The 17,376-nt window shown below is 44.9% G+C and overlaps 1 protein-coding gene across 7 annotated transcripts in view; it reads left to right on the forward strand.

The window, feature by feature from the left end:
• Nucleotides 1-17,376, forward strand: part of DNAJC6 (DnaJ heat shock protein family (Hsp40) member C6) — a 352,982-nt gene that overhangs the window by 326,812 nt on the left and 8,794 nt on the right. For all 7 annotated transcript variants that reach the window (XM_086953713.1, XM_086953706.1, XM_086953678.1 and 4 more), the window contains exon 18: nt 8,338-8,514. In XM_086953713.1, the coding sequence (XP_086809839.1) occupies nt 8,338-8,514 (177 nt within the window). The remainder of the gene's footprint in view (nt 1-8,337; nt 8,515-17,376) is intronic.

The following is a 17,376-nucleotide window of genomic DNA, read 5'->3' on the forward strand; positions in this document are numbered from 1 at the left end:
ATTCAATATACATTTAACCCCATCGCTGCTAGGCATTTTCTCCCACTGTGCAGAGCCTTTTTTTGGCTATTTTGGGTAGTGCGCGCTAAGGCCTCTGTAACTTTTTGACCACATGTGTATGAATGAGAGAGAGTGTTCTGTTTGGGATAGTTCTTTACCTGGTGATGTGTATTAATATGTGTATTAGTATGTGAATAATGAATTCTGTAATATAATTTACTGATGATGATCATGTATTTTGTGGTGAAAAAATGTTTACAACTAAAAATAATGATATAAAAAGAAGTGTTAAATGATTGTAGCGGGGTGCTCAGTAAAGGGCAATAAACGGGTTTTTGTACGGACAGGCTTTATTTGATGGAACAGGATATCTGTACAGGTTTTGCGTTGGTGGGGTCGCCTCGGGGATCGGCTTCTCTGGTCGCTGTTTCCTGCGGGTAGCCTCTGTCTTCTTCCTTATCGGGCTCCGTCGCATTTCCACTTGATTGGTCTCCGTCTTTAAGCCTTGATCCGCCTCGGAAGAAGGGACAAGAAAGAGCGTCTCAGTCTTCGGCAATTACACACTAGTGAGGGAGAAAGGAGTGAGGGACCCTCGGGTGCTTCCTAATAGGCGGTCGGTGAACGGGGAAGGGAAGGAGTGCTGGAAGGGGTCCCGGGGAAAACAGAAGGGATAGGGTATTTACACTAGACTCGGTTCCCTCGCCTTTTCACCCAACCCGAGATACGGTCACGTACCTTTGTGAGCCACACGCCTCCAGGTCGCGTGCGGCTGGGCGGCTCGTGATGCCGTTGGCCTCCTGGCTCCCACGCCGTCAACGGGTCTCGTACCTCCTCCTCCACTCCCACAGATGGTATTCCGGGTCCTTCTTTTTCCTCCGCGTCGTCTCTCCGTTCTCTCCACCACTCTCCACTCCGCTCAGCGTCCTCCAGTCCAACCTGCACGCCGGTGAACAAGCACACTTGGCTCTTCTGCACTTCCATATTTACTGCTTGTCGAGGCTCCTCCTCCTCCTTGGGTCTCTGCCAGTTAAAGGGCCAGTCCACGCTGTCTTCTTCATCACAGCTATACCATTCGACCGGTCCTGTCGTTACCTGAGGCAGGGATGGCTGAAAAGACAGGAGGGGGGTCACACGATGAAAACCCTCTAGGGGAGGCCCTTGCCTTTGCGACGCTATCCGGAAGGCCCACCCCATCACACACCTCCCCCCCTGGACTCTTCCGATCGGGAAGAGGATGTCTTGACAGGTAGTCCGCCCCGGTATTGTCAATACCCTTGCGATGGTGGATGGTAAAGACATATGGCTGGAGAGCCAGGAACCATCGCATGACCCTCGCATTGTTCGACTTGTTTCGGGCCATCCACAGCAACGGGGCGTGATCAGTATAGAGGTGAAACGGATGGCCTTCTAGATAATACGCTAGTTTTTCAACTGCCCATTTCACCGCCAGGCACTCCTTTTCCACGGTGGGATATTTTAGTCCACGTGGAAACAGTTTCCTGCTAACAAATAAGATAGGGTGATCCTTCCCGTGAGCCCCCACCTGAGATAACACCGCCCCCACCCCATACTCGGAGGCGTCAGTATGTAAAGAAAAGGGACGTGTAAAGTCCGGGGAGGACAATATGAGGTTAGAGGTGATCAGCCTTTTCAGCCCATGGAACGGATCTAGCATAGCTACAGTCGGGGAGGCCAGCACAGCTGCTTTAACCTGCGTTCTGAGGGTGTCAGTCGGAGGGGCCGCTAGTTGGGCAAACTGGGGTATAAACCTTCTATAATACCCGATGAGGCCTAAAAAGGCTCTCATCTCTTTCTTGTTGCCTGGGAACGGGGTTTCTGCAATTGCTCTCACTTTCTCTATTTGAGGCTCGATCAGTCCGTGCCCCAGCACGTATCCCAGGTACTTCACTTTCTGATAAGCTAATCTTGATTTCTTGGAGTTGATTCGTAGCCCGGCACCTTCCAGTGTCTCGAATAGTTTTTGCAGATGTATCAGGTGCGTGTTCCAGTCTGGGCTGAAAACTACTATGTCATCGAGGTATGCCGACGTAAAAGTGCTTATGTTTTTCAGTACTTGGTTCATTAGTCTTTGGAAAGTGGCTGGGGCGCCGTGCAGCCCGAACGGCAAGATGGTGAACTCATAATGCCCCTCCTCCGTTGAGAAAGCCGTTTTCTGGCGGTCTTCTTCTCTAAGGGGTACCTGCCAGTACCCCTTAGTTAAATCAATGGTGGAAATGTACTTCGCATCTCCCAGCTTCTCTATTAGTTCATCAATGCGTGGAATAGGGTAGGCGTCAAAAGATGATATTTCGTTGAGCGCCCTAAATTCCATACAAAACCTCCGCGTGCTGTCTGGTTTCGGTATCATCACAATAGGGCTAGACCAATTGCTCTTTGAGGGTCTGATTAATCCGAGCTCGAGCATGTCCTGGACTTCCTGTCGTATGTCTCGTCTTCAGGCTTCTGGTATCCGGTATGGTCTGATTCTTATGACCTTTCCTGGGGGAGTTATTATCTGGTGCTCTGCCAAATCAGTCCTTCCGGGTTTATCCGAAAATACCGAAGCATGTTGTTGTAGTATGTTCTGGAGGTCTTGTTTTTCCGCTTCCCTCAATTCATCATTAATCCCCAGTTGGTTCAGAGTACTCGTGGTTGGTAATGGGTCTCTCTTTGCCAGGTGGGCCTCCTTCGGGGGATGGCCTATCCACTTCTTCAGCATGTTAATGTGGTACGTTTGAGAGCGAGGTTGTCTTCCGTATAGTAACTCAAACTGTGATACCCCTAGGCTGCTGTGTTTTTGACTTCTAATCACATATAGAGCCAATGGTAGTATCCTATCCCAGTCAGTCCTGTTGATCTCTAGCATTTTCCGTAGCGTGGTTTTCAGTGTCCGGTTATACCTCTCCACCAACCCATCAGTCTGGGGGTGGTACACCGAGGTTCTGATCTGTTGTATGTTCAGCAGCTGGCATACTTCCTTCATTAAGCGGGACATGAATGGGGTGCCCTTGTCCTTGAGGATTTCTTTTGGGAATCCCACGCGGGAAAACAGTTCCAACATCCGATTCGCTATTTGTTTCGTGGTGGTCGTGGTCAATGGAAAGGCCTCAGTAAATCTCATTGCATAATCGATTATCACTAGCACATGCTGGTTTCCTTTACTCGTTTTAGGAAGAGGCCCTATCAAGTCCATTCCGATCCTCTCAAATGGTACTCCAATTATGGGCAGCGGCTGCAGAGGCACGGCGGGAGGTTGGGTCATATTTCTTTTTTGACAGATTTCACAGCGTTGGCAGTATGTTATAGCGTCTTTGTAGATTCCCGCCCAATAGAAGTGCCTCAAAATAGACTGGGTAGTTTTCTCGGCGCCCGTGTGTCCAGCCACTAAATGAGCATGTGAGTAGAACAACACTTGTTCTTGAAAGGGGACGGGTACCAGTAACTGCTCAGGGTAGTCTTTTTGTCCCTGTCTGTACAGGAGGTCATCCTTTATCAAGAAACGGGGGTATCGTTGGGGGTCCTGGTCTATGGTTTGATGGGCTTGCTCCCAAGCATTGAACAACGTGTTGTCATTAGCCTGAGCAAACCTAAAACTTCTGTCAAGGACCCAGGGTTCTGTTGATACAAATGCTGGCTCTGCAAAATTGCTACTCTGTCGTGTACGTCCCTGTCGTGTCTCCTTCCCCAGGCTTTTTTTAAACATCGTGATGAAAGAGGGGTTGTCTGTCCCTATTATGAGGTCTTCGGGTAGGGAGGGCAATACCCCTACTCTGATTACCTGGGGGCCTCCTATTAAGGGCATCAGGGAGAGGTTTGCTACAGGGTAAGGCTTTACATCCCCATGCACACATCGTATGTAAACCTGTTCTTGGGGTATGAACTGGTGTCTCAGTACATGCTGTGCCTGGACCACGGACTGAAGGCAGCCCGAATCTAACAATGCTTTAATCAGGGAGCCATTCAGATGCACACTCACTCGAAATGCGTGTCCCATTTCTGCAGAGTATAATACAGTTCGGGGGACGTAGCCGACCTCCATGGGCTCTTCGGATTGTTTTCTTCTGGGGCAGAGACGTGCGATGTGTCCCCAGTTCCCACACTCGAAGCATTGGGGGCCCCCTGTCATCGGCGGTTCGTTTCTCCAGATTTTGGGTTTTACGGGTTCCGGAACTTTTACCGGCCTCTTTTCCAGTCTGGGTCCGGGTTTAAAGGCTTTATCAGTCTCGTAGGGGAGCAACCTGGGCTGCGCTCGGGCAAATGTGGTGGCCATATTAACAGCCTGCGCGGTGGTTAGGTGTGGATGTTGCCGTAACCATTTTTGCGTGGTGAAGGGAAGAGCCTCGAGAAACTGCTCGAGATACACTCGGTCCATTATCTCCTCCTTGCTACTCACAGAAGGGGTTAACCATTTGTCGGCTGCCATTTTGAGCCGGACGAACAAAGTCTTAGGAGTCTCTCCCGGTACTCCCCTTTCTTTCCGGAACCGGATCCTATATGCTTCGGGGTCTAGACCCAAATGGTCTAGGATAATCTTCTTAATTTCATCATATGGAGTACTCCCCGTAGGGTTGGCAACCTGGTAAGCCGCCTGGGCTTCTCCTACTAACAATGGAGCTAGAAAAAACGGCCATTTGGCTACAGGCCAGCCGCAAGCACGAGCTGCCCCCTCAAAATTTAGAAGGAAGGCGTCCGGATCCTCTCCGGGTTGATACTTCTGCAGGGACACGCCGCTTATGTGCTGGTTGCCCCCTCCTGTCATCGGCCAGCTTTTAGTGGTAGGGTCTGTTTGTCTGGCCGTCATGGCTGCTTTCATGATCTCTCTGTCGGCCTCGGCGGCGCGTAGCTGGTGATTTATGGCCCATTCGAGTCTTTCCTGGCCCTTCACGAGTTGTTGTACCACCAAATCCATCTCTGTTACTCTGATGGTAGGGCTGCCCACATTCTCCACCACTGTAGCAGGGTGCTCAGTAAAGGGCAATAAACAGGTTTTTGTACGGACAGGCTTTATTTGATGGAACAGGATATCTGTACAGGTTTTGCGTTGGTGGGGTAGCCTCGGGGATCGGCTTCTCTCTGGCCGCTGTTTCCTGCGGGTAGCCTCTGTCTTCTTCCTTATCGGGCTCCGTCGCGTTTCCACTTGATCGGTCTCCGTCTTTAAGCCTTGATCCGCCTCGGAAGAAGGGACAAGAAAGAGCGTCTCAGTCTTCGGCAATTACACACTAGTGAGGGAGAAAGGAGTGAGGGACCCCCAGGTGCTTCCTAATAAGCGGTCGGTGAACAGGGAAGGGAAGGAGTGCTGGAAGGGGTCCCGGGGAAAACGGAAGGGATAGGGTATTTACACTAGACTCGGTTCCCTCGCCTTTTCACCCAACCCGAGATACGGTCACGTACCTCTGTGAGCCACACGCCTCCAGGTCGCCTGCGGCTGGGCTGCTCGTGATGCCGTTGGCCTCCTGGCTCCCGCGCCGTCAACGGGTCTCGTACCTCCTCCTCCACTCCCACAGATGGTATTCCGGGTCCTTCTTTTCCTCCGCGTCGTCTCTCCGTTCTCTCCACCACTCTCCTCTCCGCTCAGCGTCCTCCACTCCAACCTGCACGCCGGTGAACAAGCACACTTGGCTCTTTTGCACTTCCGTATTTACTGCTTGTCGAGGCTCCTCCTCCTCCTCCTTGGGTCTCTGCCAGTTAAAGGGCCAGTCCACGCTGTCTTCTTCGTCACAGCTATACCATTCGACCGGTCCTGTCGTGACCTGAGGCAGGGATGGCTGAAAAGACAGGAGGGGGGGTCACACAATAAAAACCCTCTAGGGGAGGCCCTTGCCTTCGCGACGCTATCCGGAAGGCCCGCCCCGTCACAATGATGAAATAATTTCAATAAAAAATGAAAAAGTAAAATGAATTTGTTATTGTAGTATGGTTATGCCCATGCAATTAGAGGTTGAATCCCGAACAAATTGGGTCACGAGGGAGCTGTTTCATTGTGTTTGCTGTTTCTTTTTCCCCCTCTTCTCCCTGACCTGAAAGTGATTGCTTTAGAGGGGGTCCCATGAACTTTACTTAATAAATTTGCATCCTCCACATCGACCTAACCACTAGATCGCAAGTTAAGTAAAGGTACGTAGATGTGGAAGTAGAAATAGTAATTGACACAAAAGTGTAGGGGTTAGCGATATGGTGGAAGCGATATTATTATAAGTCAATGTTATAGGCCTCTGTACCATATCAACAAGCATACTAAAGCTATCCTAAATTACACTTCAGAGACACTGGAGTGCTGAAGCACAGTGGCAATATAAAACATTTTGCTGCAGTTACACAAAAAATATGTTGCATGCCTTGTGCATTGCTGGTGTTGGTGAAGTTACACAGAAATTACACTGCATAAACACTGCAATGTATAAGTAATCATGAGTCATAGTGAAATTACACTGAAAATACTATGGGCACAGATACAAAGTGTAACATAAAGGTTGGTAGTATTTGAGGTGTGTGAGAAGAGGACTGTTGAGCGGAGAGTGAAAAACAGTTGTGTGAGGTTTAAGCGGGGTCTGGTAGCCACTAATAGGAGTGGGAAGAATTGCTTCTCCTAAAGTACTTTTCAACATGTTCTGTTTGGGTAGAGATAGCTCAAAAATGTGCCTACAAATGAAATGAGGGAATGAAGGTGGTTTTTGCCCCAACTTGTATTGAGCACGGCCATCATTTTGACAAACTGAGGAATGTCAGCCAGATGAAAACTGAGAAACAAAATCAAAAACTAAATAAGTTTGCCGCAATAATGTTATTGTGTGAAAGAAAATGCAGAAGATGAAGAGAGCAGTGTGCCAAAGAGGTATTGTGGAAAAAGCGGTGAATATTCAGGACAGGGGTAGAATTGAGGGATAGTAAATGTTTTGTTAAAAATAATAAGGGAAACGGCGGTAGTGAGAGTAAGAGGATTGTAATAATACATTAGAGTAAAATCGGAAAGGGACAATTTTTTTTTTCTTAAAGAGTACACCAGGCGGTGGAGTAACTGATTTGTAAAATAATAAAAGAGAGTAAATCAGGAGGGACATTCAGGAATTTTATAATACAACGGAGTAAAGCTGGAGGGGGAGAGATGGATTTATATAAAATAAGGAGTCCAGCTGGAGGGCGAGTAAAGTAGTTTGAAAAAGGGAGTGAAGTGGAAATGAGGGGGTTCAAAAAAATTGAAGCAAAGCAGTAAGGATAGTAAGGGGTTGAGAAAGGAAGTACAGTGCGAGTGAGGAAAAAAGGGTTTGTAAAAAAATTAGTAAAACGGGAAGGTGAAAAAAAGTTTATGTAAAAAGGGAAGTATATTGGATGTAGAAGTAAGGGGTTTGTTGTAAAGGTAGAGAGGTAGTAATGAGTTTGAAAGTAAACTGGAGGAGAGTGGGAGCGGGAGCATTACAAGGGGGATGGAAAGCAGGGAAAAGGGGCCTTAAAAGAAAGGAGAAGAGTTTAAGGGGAGCCACCCCATAAAAAGCCACAAAATTAAAATCAAATACAAAGAACACACATTTCTTCAAGAATGGTTTTCAGCAGGCTGTTTTCATCAACCTTGTAAAAGTCATTCTAAATGAAAAAACTTGCCAATGGTTCGACAAAATACATTTGTCAGAAACATTTTCCACATGATTTTCGTCGAGATCACATACAACACACCACTACATGGCTGATACTGTCCTCTGTTAATTTATGGTAAGTCAAATGTCATAGATTAGCCACCATCTTTCAAAACAAATCTATACTCTGGGCAAGAAGGGCATGTCTTCTTTTTAAAGTATCACGGTTATTTCCTATCAGCTGTACCCTATCCTACTGGAAGATGTTGGTTATGCTAGAATGTGTTTATGTAAAGAATACATGATCCAGTGCTGCAATTTGCTGACTTTAGGAAAGTCGTGAATGATCTTCAAATCTGCTTGATTTTTTGCTGGCTACGGATATTATACATACCTTTGAGGACTGCGGAAATGTACTAACTTGTACATACTTTTTTTCCTACCTAACATATTATTTTAGCATTTTTAAAACAAACACAGCACAACACAAATAGTCAGTGCTAGTTAAATGTTGATTTTATAAGTTTATTAATATTGGTAGTAGTAGTGGTAGTAATAATCAGGATCAAATGCCTCAGACTCAGTTCTGAGGTCAGTTTCTTCATTTGAGATGATCTCTACTGTAAACAGAATGGGAAACACAGACGTTTGTAGCAATATTACAAAATGTCATGTAGTATTAAATGTCCAAATCTGCATAGTTGCTCAATTTCCTGTGGCCATGAAAGATGCATTGTTCATACCTAATGTATATACTTTTTGTTTGCAGATTCTGGACTGGATTGAAGGGAAAGAAAGAAACATACGAGCCTTATTGTCTACAATGCACACTGTTTTGTGGGAAGGGGAGACCAAGTGGAAACCCATCGGGATGGCAGACCTTGTAACCCCAGAACAAGTGAAGAAAGTATATCGGAAAGCAGTTCTTGTTGTTCATCCAGACAAAGTAGGTGTAACTTATTCAAACTATATTGTTAGAAACAGCACAGAAAACTCTTCAGGAGTACATTCTCCCAAAAAGAGGTAGATGCACGGCTCCTATTGAACCCCTTCGTTGAGAAGGTGTTAGCAAAATCGATTCTAAGGAGTCCTTTACAATAGTCGTTGAAGTGATATTCTCAGTACACAGTCTGCGTCTTTGTCAGGTGAGTACACAAGGAGCATAGTATTATTGGAGTGAGGGGGTCTGCTTTACAGACTGGCACCAGGCCACTCTTTAGCCAAGATGACCCGTACAGAATGAAAGGATCCACACACATCAATAGCACCAGGTACTTTACTGGTGTCCCTTTCCTTTGACATACTATGACATGCATACAATGCTTTATGCGTCAGACCACTAAAATACAGATAAAACTATTGAAGAGCTACTGACCGCTAAATAAGACTACAATAAATTAGGAAGCATTGCATTAACACACGTTTGAGTGACATGTGAGCTGCAACACCTCATCTCGGGTTCAACCACATTGCAGGAAATATGTTTGGTGGGAAAGAGCAATAGAGAGAGACATGGGTTGAAGCATGGAGGGGAAAGTAGCACATAGGACAGAGTGAGCCGAAAACAAGTGTTTACAAGTGTAAAAAGTAAAAAATAGTTGCCTAAATGCAAGCACTAGAAGGGAACACATAAACCAGTCAGGACAAAGTAAAGAAGGAATGCTCCAGAGGCTGGATAAACACATAATATGGAAGAGAGCCACTAACTCTTGTTTTTTTTGTACCACAATTCCTAACCTTAACTGAGGTCTGAGTCGAATATACCTTCCTAATATCCTGTTCTTTTGTTTAGATAGTTATCCTTTCTCTAATGTGAACATTACACAGGTAACAAGAGTCAAACCAATGATTAGGCCTACTGCTGTGCGTATAAGGGCTTTCTTACTAAAAATGTTTGTACTTAGTACACATAACATGAAATGGAGAGAACTACCCACCTCTTTCTAGTTTCCATGTTGTTGCCACTTTGCTGGCTCTTTGAAAACAGTGATACATGTGATGGCTACCGGCCAGTGTATTTTTGAGATCATTAATTTAATTCATTAAGTTATAAAGTCTTAGTTCCCTTTTAATTCTGACCACCCTAAAGCCAGTTAAAAAATGTACGTAATTTGAGGTGAAACTAACAAATATCATTTTTATTTGCCAATAGTATTTAAAAAAAATCTTTATTTTGCACACAGTTATAAACTCGCCCTCAACCAGCATGTAAACACACAATCAACTGTTTGATAATGTTTTTCCTTTCCCTTTATGTACTAAACAGAGATAGACATAGGCTGGTGAACCTCCTTCAGAAGTTCTAGTGTACTTTACACTGTTGAATTGGCCCAGGAATCACAATTCACGCTAATTAAACAGGTGTAGATGTCAACACAAGTACAGGACATTTTCTCTGGCTCAGCCTAGCATTTGAGCATGTGTCTGTGATCTACCTAGTGTAGCATGAACTCTTTGATGTAAAATTAGCTTGCTAACAAAGAACCAGAGGATATATTATCTAAAGAGAGAGCCCTTAACAATATTTATGCATGATATGTTAATGTATTGAGGTTATGCTACATGTAATAGATTCTCTACCACATGGTCTATAATTTGGCTTTCAATATCCCCTGTCACTAAGTACTTTGTCAGTGTGCCCACCCAAGACAGAAAGCCAGCTGGACTTCAACCACCCCACAACCTGCTAGGCAATATTTGAGTGAGATGTGTATCAGGTAGTGATCAATCCTATGAGACATCACAGGAATAGTTAGTGGAAACCAAATACCCTTTTATTTAGGAATGGCACAGTAAAAAAAATAGAAATCAGTGGATATATTTTAAAGATTTATTTTAAGATCAAAACAATATCCTAGTGCAAACAACATGAATTGTAGTCACAATAAAATAAACAGAATGGTAGTTGCAATGTTTGGCAAAAGTGTGAACAACACAAATGTTAAAACATATTAGTTGGATAACTTAATAGCAATCCCACCTTTATTATTCTATCCACTAGGCTAATCTTAGCACCAAAAGTAATGCCTGATTTGAGTTTTGGAGATGGTTCACATCTGCATTCCTGTTTGAACAATAAGGCTTTATGTTCAGTATATTAGCAGAATCTGCTATTCTTGTCTTGTGTGCACAGCTGGGCTAACAGGCTCAAAAAGTAAAGGCTTGAATGCCTTTCATTAGCTTTTAACCAAAGTATCTGATGCACTAGTGCATGGTCTGTCTCGCCTGGTGTGAAGTTCCTCTCTAACCTTTCTCACCCTGAGCTTAGTTTATATACCATTATTTTGTTGTTGAGTTATTCAGGATAAACCATCATCAAGAAGTAGCCTGATGCCCTTTTATTTATTCTCATTCAACAAGAATGTGTTCTTAGTAATAATTGAGAATCATAGTTGGCAGCTTTCCATGAACGTTTATTCATAACTAGTAACAATTATTTAGAACAGAAGACTCGAGTCCGATTAAATACTGTAAATATGTTTGAGCAGACTTGATTATCACATTGGAAAGAAAAATGACATAATATAAAATATGCATTTTAAATTGGTTACACTTGTTTACTTCTAAACAATTTACATTTGTAACCTAAAAGGGGGATATCTAGACGAGAAAAAACATAATAATCATATTAGTTTTGTAAAGCGACACATCTTTCCTTTTGGTTACTTCGGACCACCTTAAAGATGGGCAAAGGATAGAACAGTGTCAAAGAGTAGAGATTAGACTGCAAACAGAGAGTTGATTAATTGTCTCTTAAATTAATCTATTACAGATACTATTCTGTGGTATGTTTAACTGAAGGCAAGTCTAAATAGTTCAGTTTTCAAATGTTTCCTGAACTGTGTGTAGTTAGGTATGGATCCCAAATTTAGACTGAACATAATCCCTAATGCTTGTACACCCATGTGATAATCTGTCAAGTTTTATCCTCTTGAATGGTCATTGATTGAGCCAAATGGCAGACATCAAAGCTGAGACATGGATCGATGCCAGATTCTGCAGGAGCATACCCCATTATGCTTTAAAAATATTACACAAGGCATACATTTGCTCCTGGTATTGATTGAGAGACAATGTGATGATTTCTAGTTGGGCTTAATGTACTTCCACTAGCAAACATTAGGGTAGTATCTGGTTGCTTAGTTCTGAAGTCTTTGGAGTCTGGCAATTAGTTTCTTCTGGAGGCCAAAGTAGCCGTTATTACAGTAGTTGAAGGATGAGAGATTGCACCAGTCTGGCTTTATGGTCTGCGTGGAGGAGTGGGAATATTGTTTGTAGAAGAAATAGCAGCATGTTTCCAAAGTCTTGGTATGGGATTAATGTGGGAAGCAAAGTAGAGGCCAGCATATAAAACAGTCCTTATGTTCCTTAATTTTGGTAAGGGGGAGAATGGAGATCATGTTTGCTGTTTCTATTTACTAGGACATCAGTCTTAAAGCATTCGTGCACGTGACGCTGTCTTTCACCCGATGGATTATGTGATCCATCGAAAAAGGGATTTTTTTTGGGTCCTCAGGCATGTTTTCAAAGTGGAATTACATTTGTGTGCTGTAGTGTATCACTGTAAAATCACCAGGAATTACTCAACGATGATGAAGAACACCTATATATTGAATAGATAAACACTGAAGTGATGGCACAAGGCAGATGATCCTTGAGTAGAGACACAGGGTCTTGACCTTGTGGATAATTCAAATAATCCAGTTCAGATTTTTTTTAATATGATTGGTGAGAAATCAATTCTTTCATTACAGTGTAGTTCCATATCTGCCTGCCAACTGTTGAAGCCTCAGCCTAGCAGGATGTTATGATATGCAGCTTTATAGGCAGAGTAATGGTCAACGCGCATTAGGCCAATTTTGAGTTCCTCATTCAGGGAGAGGAGGAGCTCTTGCCTTACCGTACCCAAAGCAGTTTCTATACCAATGAGCTTGGCGCCTTCTGGTTGAGTTTAATGTAAAATTGAAGGTGCTTTGTCTACTCCCACTCCACGATTCTGCTGTTGTATAGGATGTTAGAGATAGGTCAGTGATTGGCAAAAATTCTTAAGGGGAGAGGTAATAACATTGTATTTCAAGTGGCTACAAAACTATGCCCGTCGGAAGGGTAGCAATGATCTGGTAAGTTCCACCTGCTGCTAGTAGGGGAAGAATTGTTTGAGGTATATGGCAGAGCATGTGACCATAGCCTGATTTATAGTTTGGTGGGGAGAGTACTCTGTCAAATTGAAGGTCTGCGTGCCTCATATAGAGTCGGGTGGACCATTAATGAGCCAATGGCGAGGACTACTCTGTCCCCGCTACCGACATATACCTCCGACAGCCCAGCAGAGTGGGCCGACAAGTGGCTAGTTTTAACTGTTCGGCACCGCCAGGTAAACCCTGGAAGAAGGGACGCTGAAAACTATAAAAATGATCCCCTTGCCAGGGAACTCCCATGTAGAGGGGAACATTGCTATTTTTATTTTTAAAAAGGAAACTCCTGCACTGGAATTTTCTTTAAAAACAAAAAATGAATGTTTGCCAAATAGCTTCATTATGTTGTCCATCAAACTTTCAATGAATTTACCAGAACTGCTGTGATGGCGGTTCCTGGAAAATACAAGAGATGTCTGCTAGGCCAGCAAACAGGACAACATTTAACAGGTGGGTACTCCCTCAGGGCGATGAAGTCCTTTACCTCATCACCCTGAAGGAGTATATACCCAAAGGGTAAATCAGGCCCTTGGTCATTTTGTTTTGTTTTGGCAGTCACGTTCAGTACTAGGACTTCAACAATGTACACTGATGCCAATGGTATGAAGGGAGATTGTAGTGGAGGAGGTAAGGTGGGAAAAATGGCACATTTCTGCATAGTTGATATTGAACTGTCAATCTCTAGTGATCTAGAAGACTCCCAAGCGTTCTTGAGACTAAGCACTGAAGGATCTCCTTATAGTGATCACAGTTGCCAAGTTCCAGGTTGACATTCAGTAAATCCCCTTATTTAAAAATCACCTGAATGTTTTTCAGAAAGTAGCTCATTTTGGCTTTCTTTACGGCTTTGTGGAAGCCTCTGGTGTATTGCTTGTTGTAGAAATTGTTGTGTTCCCTCTATGGCATATGCCATTGCTGTTCCAGATTTCAGGTGTTGCCTTTCTGCTTAGTAAGTTGGACCCACTTCTTGGTTGATTTGGTGCTAACCTTGGGTTTTATGGTGGCTAAAATATCCAGAAATGAAGATATATATTTAGGTGGGGATTCACAGTCAGCATTTCTTGGTCTGTTGATGCAAAATGTAAGGAGAGGTCATTTTAGGGTTCAGAGGTGGATAGTGGTAAAGGGAAGAAAGAGTACGTTTTAGGGTTGGGGTGGGAAGTGGAAAAAGGAGGTAAGGATAATTTTAGGGTATTTTAGTGGGCAGTGGGAAAAGGGACATAAGGGTAAAGGTAAGGTTTAGGGTTTGGGTAGTTTTAAAGGGTATTTTTTAGGGTTAAGGGTTAGAGAGTGGTACAGTGAGTAAAAGTTAATGTTAGGGATTAGTGTGGGTAGTTGTACTACAAGGTTAGGAATAAATTAAAAAGGGGGAGTGGCGCTTGGTGGTACCCCTTTAAATATTACATTTACGCTTATGTGGTAAAGGGAGTTATGGGTAATTTTAGATTTTAAGTATGGGCAGTGGTAAAGAAAGGTTAGGAGTATTTTATTTAAAAAAATAATATAAAATATATTGCATCAAGTCCTATATTATATTATATTTTATATTATATTATAAACAGCAGTTCTGTAGTAGCTCTCTGGATGAAATGGTTTTACTTTCTTTAGAGATTGAGCTGGCCCTAGACCATTTTTGTTTTTTGGTAATGGATTCCTTGTCACTTAGGTTGGTGTCCAGGGGGAATCCAAGTGACATAACATTTATTTAAGTTGTGGTTCAATGCTGTTAACAGTTACTTTATTCTGCTAGGCTTGTATTGTTTCTTGTTTGTTGCCAAATAACAGGACTTCTTTCTTGGTCAGGTTGAGCTTCAAGTAGGAGCTGAACTCCCAGGGCTGGATGATGTGTAGGCAGTGTTTGAGACTTATAAGTAGAGTTGTGTATTATCCTCATATTTGTGAATCATGAAACTTTTATCTGTACCAAGTAGCTCCATGTAAAGGTTGAAGATGACAGTGAACAGTATGCAATCCTAGGGGACTCCCCAGATGATGAGGATCTTTTGGTACCTGGTGGTGTCCATGTGAATAAACTATTGTCAATTGGAAAGGCAGAAGGAAAACCAGTGAAGGATATCACCTGTGAATCTCATCCGACTCTCCATGATACGTATGAGGCTGGGATTGTTGACTGTGTCATAAACAGCTGAAAAGTCCAGCAATATCATAAGGCAGGGGCCATCTTCATCTGTGGTCAGGAGTGTATGGGCTATGTTAGTAAGGAAATAAGGTTGGTGCTTAAGCTGTTCTTCATCATCTCCAGCCAAAGTAGAATTTGGGAGAAGCGATCTATTTAATTTTTTATGGCATTTAATGAATACCAATGAACAGGGCACATCTGATATGCCTTCATACGCTAGTTACAGGACCACAACTAGGGGAGCTTTAATAGATTATGCATTTATTCCAATGACCCATACAGAATTTTGAGGTAGCAATGAGACCCAAGTATGACAATGATCAGAATAATCTCTGGATTAATATGTACCTAAACAGATAGTCCTCCTGATTAAGGTGCTGATTTATACACTATTATCTCATCTAACAAGAGGACGGAGCGATTGTATACCCTCATATTGTTAATCCAACCAGTTAATCTGGGGCAAGGTACAGTATTGTATACGGTTTCATTGTTTATGGAGACAGCTTCCATTTGCTGTTCTTAGGCCACACAAGCCAGATTTATTGCCAGACAGAAATGCAGTATGTTTAGGCGAGGCCTTAACCAGACAGCCCCAGGGGAGTATTACTCGTCTCACTGCTAGAAGAAGTAGGAAACAGAAACTTCTTCTGAACAGGCACTTAAAGTGTTTTCCCCATGTAAAATGCTGTTCGAGGCATGTGGGCTGCTGAATTCATATCTGTGCATAGATCGCTGCCTAGTGTTGGGTCCGGATGATTGCACATTGTTGTCCTGGAAGAGTCTTCGAAGTATCACAAGATAGGTGGCTCCTCCCCTGGACTACAGTGCGCATGGGCATAGACTCCATCCCCAGATTGTTTTTTTCCGCCATTGGGTTCGGATGTCTTTGGTTCCCTCTTGTCGGAATCGATAAGAATTAACTTAACTTAACTTTGAGACCAAAAGGTCTTTAGGACTTGCGTCGGTATTGTCTTGCGTTCGGCTTCGCAACTTTCCTCGGCTCCAAGCCGATCTTTGTACTTCCGCGTGCTTTCGGCGCGGAGGGCCTAGTCGACGCTCCAGACTCATCGACCATCATGGAAAACCGAAGTCCATTCAAAAGATGTCCGGTGTGTAACTCGAAGTACCCACACATCGACGTCCACCCGGTGTGCAACAAGTGCCTGTCACGGACCACGACGAGGCCAAGTGTATGGCCTGTTCGAGATTCCGGTCCAAGAAGACACTCAAGCTCCGTCGAGCTGCGCGCCTGGAGGCCCAGCAATCTGCACCGGCGCCTACGAACATTTTCGATGCTGGCGAGGTCGAGGATGTAGATATCCAGGACATCTCAGAATCTAACCCCGCGTCGGAGGTCGAGGACGACTACGATGCCGAGGCCGAAGATTCCGGTGAAGTCGTCGAGGAGGTAGGGGACGACGACGGGGCCCTTGGGGCCATGGAGGATAGCTCAGACGAGGAGCTTCCTCAAACTGACTCTGGGGCCGTTCCAATCAATAAGGCCCAGGTCGAGGGATCGCCTTCGGGCCTTACCCGAAACCTTGATCTGAGTTCCTCGGCCCCGCCTGCTGGCCCGGCCACGGACATTGCTACTGATTCACTCCCGGTGACACAGAAACCGAGACTGAAATCTACGGTCTCGACGCCAGAAATAGCGAAACCGAAAGTGCGCATCGCATTGGTCGGATCGAAGACTTCGGAGGCCTCGGCGCCGAAGAAACCTAAGATGGCCGTCGAGCCGAAGGGCCACGTCAAAATGGCCGACCCGAAGGCTACTACGTCGAAGCCGAAAGTGAAGGGGTCGGACACGGCTGCATCAGCGCCGAAGACAGTCGACGCCGGCAAGGGTCGACTCGATCACAAGAAGACGGTTGACGACCCCAAAAGGTCTCTTACCGACCTGAAGAAGCGGCCCGACAACCCGAAGGCCCTCTCTGCCCCCCTTCCACATGACAAGGCCAAGGGGGCTGCGCCAAGTGTGTCGACTCCGAGGGGGACCTCGAAGGACTCCACTCCGAAACCGACCTCTAAGGACTCTGTCGAACCGGCATGTCCATCTGCCGCGTTCATGAAGAAGGTCACGGAGTCCCTACAGCGCATAAGGGACGGCGCTGCAGCAGTCGAGCCGAAGGACCCTCCGCCGGCCAAGCCTCTGGAGAAACCGGCAAAGGTGCCCACGCCGATCCTTTTCACCTTGCCGCCTAAGACGGCGCCGAAGGCTTTCGCTGCTAAACCGGGGGCCGGCGTGCCCGAGAAGGTATCTTCGACGCCGAAGGCATCGTTGGTGGTCCTTGGCCCGCGGCCTCGACAACTTTCAGAGGAGGAGCGTCAAGAACATTTCATAGACGCCGAAACGGGCAGGCTTTCCCTCCTGAAGAGGAAAATCACCCCGGAGCCCCAATTGGAGTCGTACAAGATCCCACTAAAGTGGAAGATGGACTCTGCTGGTACTCCAGCCTTGGTGGAGCCC

Source organism: Lissotriton vulgaris, chromosome 1_1, assembly GCF_964263255.1.
Source record: "Lissotriton vulgaris chromosome 1_1, aLisVul1.2, whole genome shotgun sequence".
Lineage (NCBI taxonomy): Eukaryota > Metazoa > Chordata > Amphibia > Caudata > Salamandridae > Lissotriton > Lissotriton vulgaris.